Consider the following 13668-nt stretch of genomic DNA (forward strand, 5'->3'; position numbering starts at 1 on the left):
CAACAGGCTGCATTAGCACTCATCAGTCACAATGAGTTATGGATAAATAAGCTAATTGTTCACACTCACCTAAATATGGTATCGTAGGAACCATTTTTAAGCTTCTGATGTAATCCCGTGTCCTTTTATAATTCTCTTCCTTAGACAGCAAGTAGTCTAACTTCTCAAAGGTGGCCTTGTCCTTGCGATTCAAAAGCTGCATAGAAAAAAAGATCATAACATTTTAAGACTAATCCGCACAAAGACAAAAGCAAATAATACTTTGTTGAATCACCCACAGTAAAGGAAAATATAGTCAAGTTGACATTAAATTAATCATCATCACCCAAACCAGCACGTTTGCAAACAAGCTAACTGCTAAAAAAAAAAAGGCAATTCAGCCCAAGTCTTCAGCTATGAACAAATACGGATATAATTTCTGAATAGTTTATTAAGGATCTACATATCCCTACCCCAGAGTTTTGAACAGCCTCAGCAATATTAATTTTTTAGAGGAAAAATATGTGATTATACAGTCACTAACGTAGTCATAGTTTATGAGAATTGCTAAAAATCATCTTGAATTTGAAAGTAGAAATAGCAATGGAAAATGCTCTAAATAAATATAATCTGTGCCATTTCAATGGTACTTTATTAAAAGTACAGCAAGACTTTCGGGAAAAAGTGTAAGGAAAGTAAAACACTATGCTGTTTAAATCTCTATTTTCTATTACTGGACTTACTACAGAAAATATAAAAGAGTTTAGCAATGCAAAAGATCCTGAAGTGACAGAAGATTGAAAAATAAACACAAAATATGCAACTGCAGCTTTAAAACACATCCCCCATTTCAGCTGTTTTTAGAAACAGTAGCAATAATTTTTAAGATGATTTTAAAAGCTCATGGAGACAGAATGAGAGGAGAATTTGGGCGCTATACACCGTCTTCTCGCAGCTGTGCTTTCTGACCAAAGAGCAGTCCCATCAGACAGCTCTTAACGCCCCTCTTCCCCTGTGAAGCTCCCACCCTTGTCCTACAGAGCTCCTAGGCCTCTGGGTTCTACGTCCAGAGACTCCGAGTCTGCCCATTGTCAGAAAACCACTGCCATGTAAGGCACAAGTTTAACAGCTTCACTTGGTCTTGCTCAGACCAGGATGTGCTTGACAGGTGCTGGCAGCACAACAGGAGACGTACAAACAGGAGCCCTGGTCAGCGCTGGCACCATGTGCACCAGATCACAGTCAACAACAGCTGCTAATTAGTCACGTAAAAGGTACAAGAGTGAAAAGGTCTCAGGGTAAGTTTGCTGTTTGCCTTCTGAAAAGCACTGAGAATTCCTTGAGGCCCTAACTCGGCACTGTACCGTATTTTGGAACCACCATGTCTGCCAAGAGCCTTACACCTCTTCAGGGCTAAGTCCTGCCATGAATTACCCACATTCCTTGTTTCATGTAATTTTCCCTATTTAAGTCCCAGCTTCATCAACCTGCTCCAAGCATCAGCCACTTACATTTTTTTGCTAGACTACAGCCTAATTTCAAGTAATCAAACCATAAAAAAGTTACTGACATAATAAACTTAGGTGAAAGAGTTAAGCATAGCCATCTTGATCAGTTCTGAACAGTTAGTGTAATCCACATTGGATGGAATACTAAATTAATGAGAATTACATAACTCTTTGGATATTTAAAGATTACAGATAGCAGGACTACATTGTAATTTTGTATTCCACTTCGAAGAAACAGCAAAACTTACAGTAAATTTAAATGAGAAATCCTAAAGAAATCAAATTTCTGAAAACAGAATTATCAATACTTTTAATTTCTAAAACAAGTGAAAATTGAAGTGCATTGTAAAATAATCACAAAATTAATGCTTCTATATTTGCAATAGGTGCAACAATATTTGCAATTTATTTGCAATAATAGCCTTCTAACATTACTCATCAACTAAAGATCTCTTGAGCATATAATCAGTGGCTTCTAGAACAGATGGGAAAACAGGGAATTCTTACAGGGGAAAAAAGATAGTTGAAAAATATGCAGCCATTTAAACTCTCCTTTCACCTAACATGTAACAGATCCTTACTTGTGCTGTGATGGTCTGACAAAATCAAGAATATAAGGAATCTTCTTCCAGAGCATGCAATTCAACACTTCAGAAGATTTCAGAAAACCTCAGAATTCGAACAGGACAGAAAATATAATGGTCAAAGAATAACTTACAGCCCAAGTCTTGGTCAGTCGGAAGATAGGAGCACTTTGCAGTGCTGACACCACAGACATAAGAGAATGAAGGTTATTCAGTTCTAGAAGCTTCTGAAAAAAGGGAATAACAACTTTTAGCACACTGAAAAGGGAAGATTAAATAATCTTGAAGTTGCATTAATAAAATACATTTTTTTCATTAATAAAACCCGAAGTTTTCATCAGTGACCACAGACGACAACATTACCCAAGGCTGTCAAATGTGCAAAATTCTTAAGACTGCTTTAAAAGTTGCAGGTTTTCCAAATACACCTCTCAAAACAGCAGGCATTTCAGTTGTGAGAATACAAACTGTACATAATTTGGATTTGTTATTTTTTAAGGCTCTTTGGTCAGGAACAGAAAATATGAGAAAATTATTTGATGCACTGTTCTTGAAAATGAGCATAATTTTGGAAATTAAAAATGTCATCAAGTCAAAAACATCAACCAATGATGCTGATGACCCTTTCAGAATTAATGTAATTTTTTGTTTTGTAATCTGTTTTACAGGGCAATTTTTCCTCACTTCAATGTACTTTGAATTCATGCTGTTGAATTCATGCTGTTGAATTACTCAAAACACAGTGATCTCAAAAGAGATAATGCTTTGGAATAAAGTTGTCTTAGATGTTTCTTATAACACAGTTCCTGAAAAACAGAAAAGTGACAACTGCTGTCACATAGCTTCTTCATAAATCTTAAAAAGGGGCCGGATTCATTGTCGAGTGATCAATTTACTCATTGCTCAGGAGCATTTGAGGAAGATTTGGATTTTATTGGGGGAAAAGAAGGAAAGGGAAAAAGAAAAAAAAAGAAAAAGAGGGCAGCATTTTCCTTTTTGCAGTGGAACCCCCCACCCTGCTCAGAACAACCCAGCACCTCCATGTTGGCCATTCTCCCAGTACTTGGGACCATGCATTTATGCCAGCAGCTTATTCAGATACATTCCTTTCTGCACAAGCACAAAACATACAAGTAAGCTGATGGGAAATATTAACAATACAAAATAATTTGCTTTGTATTGCATGGATAATATTATTCTGGTTACCTACACACGCAATTTCACATTTACAAGATTAGCACTCAGGTCTTTAATCCCAGTGCCGTCTTCTTAACGATATCAGTAAGTGCCACACAAGGTCACACAGAACAGAATGACCTCAGATCACGAAGTAGAAAAATATTTTCTAAAATAAATATATCTTTTAAAAAGTTAAGAATTACTGTAAAATGCAGCGCTCAAAAAATAACTGAACTTTAACAGTGGTACTTCATACCAACAACTACTTTTTACAAGTAGGAATACAAGTCTCACAATAGCCATTTTAGAAGCAAGAGATTTCTTTTCATAAAAGGTAGGTTTGAATAGAGGAAGACAAAACACAAGAACGGTTGACAGCCCTGTTCAGTGTTGGCATCATGTAGCCAGCCATCTAAAAGACAAACCACTTTTAAACTTGTTAGGCAAAGCTAGCAGGTAAGTCACACTGAACCAGGTAGTTTTACCTAACCAAGTAAGAACAAGAGAAGTCATACCTTTATCTTATTCATGTGGCACAACATAGTAGATATGCTAGAAAAGAACGTTACCCTCTGTAATCCAACAACAACGGTTCATAGGAGTTGTGCAGAAACAAACAAAAAGGCAATAAGATTTTGAATGATATTACAAGAAATTTGCACTTACTTTAGCTATTTTCACAAAATGGCTCAATATTTCTGCCCTTATTTTTAAGGTCTGTGCTGTTAATATTTCTCGTACAACCCAAAAACTGACCTATAAAGTAAACACATAACTGAATTTATTTACAAAATCAGGACTTAATTAGATGAAATATTTGTAAACTTTCATGATGCTCCAGGGAGAAAACCAAATGAGGAAAGAAAAGAGTTTCGATCCCACAAGCATTACCACTAGACGTAAGTGGGTGGTAGAGAAGCAAGGCAACACTAAGACAACTGAATGAGCAGGTGAAACACAGAAAAAGGAGGGAAAATAATTGCTAATGCTCTACCATGACACGTGAGCAAAAATTATTAGGAACTAACAATTATGAACCAATGGTCTAGAGGAACAACACAAAAACGTGAACAAAGCAATTGAAAGCAGGAACTGCCATTTGAAAATCTTCATTTAGAAAAAAAAAAATCTTATTTAGAAAAATATTCTGAAGTTTTAATTCATAGGTTCTATTTAATTTTATACTTGAAAACAGCTGTCAAACAGTACCAGTTCATCACAATAATCAAATAATTTACCTGGTTAAATCTTCTAGTAAAGGCAACAACATTTGGAGCAAGGATATGTTTTTCTTTCTTATTCCATCCACAGCTTGCTAGTTCCTAGGAAACACATTTTTAAATTGTCTTAAAAATCAGTAATGTTTAAAAACATTTAGAAGTGTAAAAACTGATACACAACAGAAGCATCTATCAGGTAACTGCTAAATCAAATGCAAGGCACTGATTCAATGGCAGTCAGTTTAACCAAACTCTTCTGTGCCTTCCTGAGGTGCATAAGTGATGTGATTTGCATATTCTCCTGACACTAGAAATAACAGACATCATTATTTATACATAAATAGAGAAAAACTAAGCAATCAGACAAAACTGATGTCCCTAAAGTTTCATTCCGCATTGATTAGTTTGGTCTAGGGTTCCCTCGTACAAGCAAATCAGCAGACACAGGAATAAAGGTTTGCTAGAATATAATCTTCTCCGGTTCAAAATGGAAGCTAAAGCTAAACATACCAATAAGCAATATCAGAAGTAGTTAAAGAGGACAAAATACAGCTGTCCATCTAGAGGTAGTGGTCCGGCTATTATTCCTGAACGTCATCCTCATTATTAGTCAGTAAAAATTCCATGAATGACTATGCTCAGCTGTGCTGCAATCTCTAATTTTTTTAACTGAAATGTGAGATCTAAAGCATTTGTAAAACACAATTTTGGAACGATAATATTATTGTTTACCATAGTTACAAACTAATTTTAAAAACTCTGAAATCTCTGCAAGTGACACTCAGACCAAGAGAAACACCTGAAAAAGGTTGGACAACGACAGTCGTTTTCTGTTCAGAAGGCTGGAGGGTTAGAACTCTGTTTTATTTTTGGTTTTGATATTTGGGTTGTTGGCTGCTTTTTAATCTGTAAGAGTTTGGACTGGCTTGACTGAGGCGCGGTGTGTACTTAAAAATATAGATTACTACTGCGGTGCTAATAAAGCAAAAAGTTGCCAGTAGGCTGCATAGTCCAGCCAGAGCATACAAAACATCTTTTTTATGCTCCTTCACTGATTACTTCAAAGTCAAATCAGTTCAAAATAATAAGAAAAATCACAAATTCTGTAGTATATGCGTAATGACTAGTGAATTTCAATGCATAATAAGATCCCAGTGCTCTACGGCAAAAAATAATCTTTTACCTAAACTGCAAAATAAATAGTAGAAATTCCTGTGGGGAATATTAAGTAAACTGAAGAGCTAAAAGGCAGATTAATTATTTACTCCTTAAATAAACTGTGTTGAACTAGGCACCAAAAGAAATTTGAAATTATAACCACAAATTTGATTTAGCCAGAAGTATCCATTTTCCATTAGTTATTTCAGGCAACTCCAAATATATTTAGACAGCCTGTCTCTCTTTAACTACAGATTCAAGTTACCACGTATCTAAACAGCCTTTCTATTCAGATCTACAAGTGGCAAATACACAAATGCTGGAGATGAATTCTCTGTAACACGGGTTCTAAATCACTCTTCTATTTTTAGAATCACAAATTTCATTTTCAATCCAAGTGTTGTTCCAATTCCCAACTGTACACTATAAACTTTACACACCTTTGGATGAAAGGGCAGAGTCAGCCAAAGAGAACCCTGCCTCTGAAGAGCACTTTGTACACTGCAATAAACGGAACACACTCTCAAGAAGCAGAGGTCTGCATGTTCCTGTGTGAGCACCAGGAAAAATATTTCCAGTTCCAAACATATTTTATATCCCCATCTTCCAGCAGTTAAGTCTTCTGCAGACAAAACTGCCAATTTGCATCTGTCAAGACACAGATTCTCCACGACTGGTGTATGTCTGGTCTTAAGAGTCTGGAAATTACATGTTTATGTGGAAAAATCTCAGTAACACTACCAGGGACAGGAGGATTTGCACTTATCAAAAGAGCAGAAGAGGTCAGTAATCTAAGAATATTAGGGAGTTGCCAGAGGGCTAATGATCAACAATGGAAAATCCTGTGCCTGGTAAAAATCATTTGCCTAGGTTTAAAATCTGAACTGAATAGGAAGGCTGATAAGAGCAAGCGATCCAATGTGCCCCTGCTTAATTTTTTTTAATGCTGCTAAAATGTACTGTGTTCTACAACTACACTTCATCTTTTCATAAGGAAGGATGCAGGCAGTTTCCTGAATGCCAAAGTCACAAGAAACTTCTCAATCAAGTATGCAAGAAAACCTCGAGATTTCTGGAAGTCACGATTTCCAGGACTTTGAAAAAAACTAAATAAAGTTACATAGAAATCTAGAATGCAAGCATAGTTATTTCTGCTGGAGAATAAAAGAATTGTAAATGAGACGTCCTCTTACTGAACTCTTGCAAAGTAACACGTAGATGTGTTTTTTAGGAAGACCTCAATTCAAATGCAGGAAAAAAGCCTCAGCAAGCACTAGGTTTGAAGAATGTTTGTGTGTCTGAGATAAGACTTGGCAACCAGAACTCTAAAATCTTAAGTTTTTCCATTCATGCATAAGCTCTTGTTAAAGACTAAAGGGAAAACAACATAATCCTCTTCCCCGAAACCCAAATTCAAAGGACAACCCATTAAAGTAGCCAGCCCAGCAGCTGCTGCCCCTCAGGAAACCTCCTCTGAGCACAGTTCTGCCCTAGACCTCAGCTGTGTGAAATCCAGCAAGCCATTCTAATCCCTCTGTGCTTTTTCCACAACCCATATCTACTGTAGGAAACTGAAAGCATTCACTCCAGCCTTTACTCTCCTGCACACAACAGCTGGTTCTGCGGAGCAGTTGTGACCACTGTGCACAGGTAAGCACAGGGACCATAATTCTGCCTTCATCATACCCAGTGACCTGATAAAACAAGTACACCATGAAACATGGTTTTCACCCAGAATACTGGCCTTTCCTCCTGTGCAGTCCAAGGACACCAAATGAAGACTCTGAAAAAGCAGAGTTACGGTGTAAAATGGCAGACAACCATCTACCTGTCATCAACAATGCATGAGCCAGCAGTCACCTATACGCAGACTAGCAGGCCTCAAAGGGACAGTTGATCCAAGGGTATCCGAGCTTATAGACATAGAAGAACAAACACACCAACATAACTGAAAGGCTACAGAGCCTCAAACAAATGCAGTTACACACTATATCTGACCTGACCAGAAAACATTAACCTTCTTAGTCTAATAATGTACCTAGTGGCAAGAGGCAGGCAGATGACAAATACAGAGACCATACCTTGCTTTAATACCTTGTTCTACCGCTGGCAGAGTTTCAGGACAGAAACAGTTGTTTATTTTTGGCAAACAATTAAATTATATTCCAAATTATATTCCAATAAGATGAAAGTCAGAAAATACAATTAAAAACTATTTGTGGCAAATGCTACTTATACACAGATCTGAATTTTAGCAGAAGCTTAAAGTACGTTTGTTTTTTCCTGATTCTCACTAAGTTACACCTATCTGCCAAGCAATCAGAGTAGAACTGCAGGAAATTTCATTCCCAAAAGGCAAAATAAAGCAATCCCAAAGGAAATCAAGAACAGCAAATCAGTATTTTGTTTTGCTATAAAATTCTATGGCACAAATATTTCATAGCAATTAAAGCAAATGCAAAATTCACTTCAAACAAACTTATATAGTTTTGTATTTTATTTGCATTTATTAATCTCATCAGAGTATCACACTGCCTCTGCTTTTGGTGAAACTTCCATTTTGTTCTGACGTTTTTCTTAGCAACATTTTCTCATGAAAAAGTATTCATGTATCTATATGTTAATACTTGTTAATAATATAATTATAATTATTTGTTAATAACATTTTTGTGTGAACAGATTTTTCTACTCGGATTGCTGGCTGCTTATTGCATTTTTCATTTGCCATGTTTGCCCACAGTAATGAAAAGACTCCCCAACGGCCTGGAGAACAAACAAATGTAATTTCAGAAGCATGAAGGGTTTTCAGCTACAAACTGTCTTGGTGTTCTTGAAACAAAATTAACTTATCTGACAGGAAGGCCAGACACCAGACAGATGAATTTTCATTTTCCTTCCTATACGTTCTCAAAATAGAATTCTGCATTCTCTCTGAACCACTGTAATATACAGTTAGTTGTTTTGTTAGTGACCAGATTAGATGGATCCAGCTTCTAAGAACCTTCTAAACCTGACAGACCTTTCTGATGTTGTAAAATATTCTGCTCCTCAAATAGCACATGTTTTTTTCCCCACTTTATATATTCATGCTACTTCACCTAGGCACAAGAAGACAATAAACCATGCTCTTATATTAAAGAACTTGAAGCTACAAACAAGCAGTTCTTGTACCACTTGCACAAAATAAATTTCTTTCATCAAAATACCAAGATAACATATCACTTTTATGCAAATTTAATGTTCTGATAATTACCTTAATTCTTTGTAATTACCTTCATTCTTATTTCTGATTTTTAAGTGTCTATGTTAGTTTTGACTGATTTTTCTGAACAGTCCTCAAGTTTCTTTTTGTGTCTTTTTTAAAAGGGTAAAAAAATTAAAGGACACTATTACATTAACTTTTAAGGGTTTGGGCTGATTTATTCCCTCAGAAATGTATAGTAAGCATGACAGTACAAATTAAAAAGTTTACCAAGCAGCTGATGTAGCCTAAAGTACAGGTTACGACAAGAGGCACAAGTCAAACTCTGAAATCAGAAGCAAACTGAAGAACAGCAGCAAAAGGGAGAGGAGAGAATTTTGACATTTGATAAATTGATCCTGAAGAAACATTCAAGTCAAAGCAAGACACGAAGACTTCCAGAAAAGCAGTTACCTCTTTTGGCAACAGATGACAAATTAAGGCAAATCAGGATGGGTTACAGGTTCACAGTGCTAACAAGGAATAGACCTAGAAGAATATTAGTGCATTGCAAGAAGCTCAGCATTTTTGAATGAAAAAGCACTATTTAAATGGTTACATATCCTCAGGCACAGAATTCCAAACATGTAACCAGTTTATGAAAACTTACCTCAGGCTGTATAGCTTTAAACACCGGCATATCCATCAGTGTAATCTGGCTCTGCAATAAAGAGAAAATTTTAAACAGTGCATAAGAATTGCTCACAATCTGCATTTCCACCTGCTCCACAGCAGCTACAAAACACAGGGCCACATTTTCTCCACAGACCAGTCCTGATCACAGCCTCCCCTAGCCAGGCTGACCCACCATGTGTGGAACTTCCACCCCCAGCCCAGTGTCCACAGCTCTTTGGACTTAATATTCAGCCTCCTCTGATTAAATCTACATCTCTACTTTTGTGTGATTTTACAGACCTGTCTGAACTGCGGCTCTGTTCATTCCTGAAGGGAGTCATTAACCAGGGATCGTCTGAACTTGGATGAACAAGAGCCAAAGCATCAGGCCATTTCTTAACAGAGTTAATGCAGATTTGCCAACCAAGCATTTTTATATTTTTACCTAAAAACCAGCTCGCATCTGTGTACTCTGTGCTTTCATCTTCACTCCTCATTTCTGCTCCCCAGAAGTTAACAAATAAATTAAAAACAAGAGGCCAAGCACAAGAACTGTATTGAACTTTTGCCAAACTGCAGTTCTGCTTTCAGTTTATTACTTAAAACTTGTCATTGAGGAAGGCAAATTCTTTCCTCTATATATATAAACTTCCTTCCTGCTTTTGAGAAACTGATTTTTCTGAGAAACTGATGTTTCAGCAGAAAAGATGAGAACTTGTGGTTTCAGATTTTAACAAATGATCCCCACTGTGGATAACGAACGTCTTTAAACCTACGCTAGGGTCTTCTCAACCACTAAAAAAAATTCAAATGGCTTTACACAAAAAAATATACAAATAAGCTGTGTCAGGTCAGCATTGAACGACTAAATACCAAGACATGTTTATTTTGTTAAATTTAGATAATCAGAAATTTGTTTTCAAGAATACTGAAAGTTCATTTCAAAGACTTTACTATGAAAAAAACCATTATGTATTTTTTAATATCTTGCAAGCCCTGAATATTATACAAGCTTAAACGCAAAAATAACATTTCTACTTACAGCAAACTCCTCAGGAGTTACTTTCAACACATCAAATACAACTGCATCGTAGCTTTTATTGGCATAATCTGAACTTCGCCCTTCCAGAGAATCTGAGCTGCTACTACCCTACAAAGAAAAAATAGCAGGTTTATCTGCAGAATGATTAATTTCATGGCAAATTCAGAAAACAAATATGTGTAAAAATATTAAGAAATGACAAGAAAATATATAAACTTCAAAAAGCTTCAGACACTAAATGAAAAAAATTATTTTAGCATGGTGCATTAATGTTTTCCACCGATTTTCCTCTACAAAAACTACAGTGACATACAATTGTAGCTCTATGAAATTTCCAGCTTTAGAAAGCCATTTTAGAAATTATAGACTAGGTAAAAGAGATGTCACACAACAGGAAACGTGTTGGGATTTTGAAGATTTATATTCAATGGAAATTTTCAAATCAAATATGCAAGGTAAGGAGTGGGTATATCCAAAACATACTGCTGTATCCATAAAATTATAAAAAAAGGAAAAACTGCCATGTCCTGAAATTTAACCCAATGTTAGCTCAAGGGTACTTCAGAATAGTATTGTGTGTCGTGTTAAAAATTAGTGCCTTGTCTCCCTGTTGAAGTTTCTGTCCTTCGGCTCAGATGTAGGCACCTGAGACTCATTTTCCTTTCTTCAGTAATAATGTGATTTAATAGTAATAATACCACATTTTTTTTCCGATTTTTTTTCTTGAAACTACATGCTGAATAAAAATGTATGGACATAAAATCTGAAGCCCTTACGGTTGTGAAAACAAGGTGTTTTGCAATCTTTACTAACTGTGACATGTAGTTCTCACTCAAAACTGACTTGGTAGCAAAGAACTAGAAGGTGGTAAATGCAATGCTGATTCATTTTTTCCCCTATAAAGTATCTGTGGAGCTGCTGATTGGGATGCCTGACAATTGTATTGGGCAAACCTAGGAAGAGGATAAAGGGGAATGAGTGGAAACAGGGATAGGTATGCTGTATCAGGAAACTGCCACAGTGGTATTTAGAAAGAGAAGCACTGCCTCAGTATCTCCAGACATGTGGGTTAAACAACACAACCAATACAGTCTTGCTGGACTTGCAAAAGATTTTTGATGTGGTTCCTCACTCCAAAGACATTAAGGAAAGTATGCAATCTCAGCATAGAGAATATCCTTGCAATGATAAATAGTTACAAGCACTGAGAATACGTGAACCAGCAGAGAATTATGCTAAGTGATGATTACTATATATTCAACAACCCAGAAAAGAAAGACAGTGAACAATGAACTGGCAGTGTGTTGACACCTATGGATCTTCATTTTATTTACTCAATGTGCTAAAACAAAAAAAAACTAAACCAAAACACAAACCTGGCAATGAAAAACTGAAAAGGGACTTCACAAGATTTGGTAAGTCTGGAAAAGGAAAATAGAAAATATATAACAGAGTATGAATATGCTCCTTTATAAATCCATGGTGCATGCAAACTTGGAATACATATGCAGTATTAGTCTCCATCTTAAAAGGGATATATCAAAAAGCTCATAAAGTTTCAGAACAAGGTAACAAGGAAGATCACAGGCATGGAATGGTTTCTTGACAAAGGCAGACTGGCTATGCTAGAGATCTTCACCTTGGAGAAGAGGCAGTGGGCTGTGGGGAGGAAGTGCAATAACCAACGGAGTAAGTGAGAGGAAAGATAGGAATGGTCTCTCTTTGCTTCATCTACCACCACAAGACAGGGTTATCAGTTAAACTAGATATGGATTTTAAATGGATAAGAAGATACAGTTCTTCACATAGCATACCATTAGGCTGAAAAACAGCTCGTTCAGGGATTCTGTAAAAACTCGAAGATTACACAGATACATACAGGTGACTTGGCAAATTTATGGAAGACAAATAGATTGAAAGAAAGCAAACAAAACAAACAGGGCCTTCCTCTCAGGAAGTCCTTAGGCTGCAAACAGCTGTGGCCAGGATGGTACCAGGGGGAAGTTTCTTGTGCTTGCACTGCTCTTGTGTCCTTCTCCAGGCATTTGCTGCTGGCCACTATCACAGGCAGAATAACGGATTAAAAGAATCCTTGGTTTGACTCTGAAGATTTCTTAAGCTCTGATCATTACAGATACTTCTGTTCTGAGGAAATGGTTTGCGAAAGTCTTTCTTTTAAAAAAAATATTTTTAAGAGAAATTTAAAAAATATGCGTTTATATTCCTGATTTAAAATATCCTACACCTTGAGAGAATGGAAAACTGGTTATGTTAGTCTGAGGGCATTCATACTATGTTTGAGAATATGTTCTTATGCAGGGCACAGCTGTATTGTATATTTTTATTTTGTTATAAGATTTTTAAAGACCAGCTCACAGCTGATTTGTTTCATGAAAATCAGGACAGCTGCTCTGATAAGTTCAAGTTATTCATGGAAAGGCACCACTACGACGGAAAACCTTGCTTCACACAGCTCTTCAACTGTCGTAAGAGATGAAGAAGTAGAATTTTTCAACCAGTGAAGAACTTGACCAAAATGTTATCTTTTTAAAAAGCAAGAAGTATCTCCCATCATACATTTAAAATGTGTTTTACTAGGCAAGCTTTACTGTAGCTGATTTATAACAACATTTCACCATAATAATACATGAAAGTTAAAAACCAGAAAAACTCAGTCAGGTCTAGCAGTCCTCAGTTGACAGTCTCAGACCTACAAACACAGGCGTTAGTTGTGCAACAAGGTGGATTTTGGAAGCAGCATGACAGAGCTGTTTGGTCTCCAAAGGATACAAAGGGTTAAAATGAACAAAATCTTACAGAATACTTTCCTTCTTGTAGATAAGTAAATTAAAAAAAAAAATTCAACTGGAACGTTTCTGACTGGCTCCATTTAGATGGTAGGTTACGTGGCTCTTAACTCATTAGTAATAAAAGGCTGCTGTAAATTACAGAGTTATAGGTCCAAAAATGGTATTTAAAACTAATCTAAATGAGTAATCGCCATCAACAACAATAAATAAATAGTTTGTGGCCACTCGGAACCACAAAGTGTTCTGAAGTCACTCTGTTATCAAATACTACACTGTTCCTAAGAAAAAGGGCTCACATGACTGGTAGTGGAAAAGGCTGCTGTGAAAGTTGA

At 36.3% G+C, this 13668-nt stretch overlaps 1 protein-coding gene across 6 annotated transcripts in view; it reads right to left on the reverse strand.

Moving 5' to 3' along the window:
* The window catches only part of RALGPS1 (Ral GEF with PH domain and SH3 binding motif 1), an 88565-nt gene that overhangs the window by 65467 nt on the left and 9430 nt on the right, over positions 1–13668 (reverse strand). For all 6 annotated transcript variants that reach the window (XR_008453010.1, XR_008453011.1, XR_008453012.1 and 3 more), the window contains exons 5-10: positions 10527–10634; positions 9480–9530; positions 4489–4572; positions 3917–4006; positions 2206–2298; positions 70–196 (exon numbers count right to left, since the gene is read on the reverse strand). Coding sequence is in view for 3 of the 6 variants with exons in the window: in XM_054084362.1 (XP_053940337.1) it covers positions 70–196; positions 2206–2298; positions 3917–4006; positions 4489–4572; positions 9480–9530; positions 10527–10634 (553 nt within the window). In the remaining 3 variants the exon portion in view is untranslated. The remainder of the gene's footprint in view (positions 1–69; positions 197–2205; positions 2299–3916; positions 4007–4488; positions 4573–9479; positions 9531–10526; positions 10635–13668) is intronic.

The sequence above is a fragment of the Cuculus canorus genome, chromosome 19 (assembly GCF_017976375.1).
Source record: "Cuculus canorus isolate bCucCan1 chromosome 19, bCucCan1.pri, whole genome shotgun sequence".
NCBI classification, from domain to species: domain Eukaryota; kingdom Metazoa; phylum Chordata; class Aves; order Cuculiformes; family Cuculidae; genus Cuculus; species Cuculus canorus.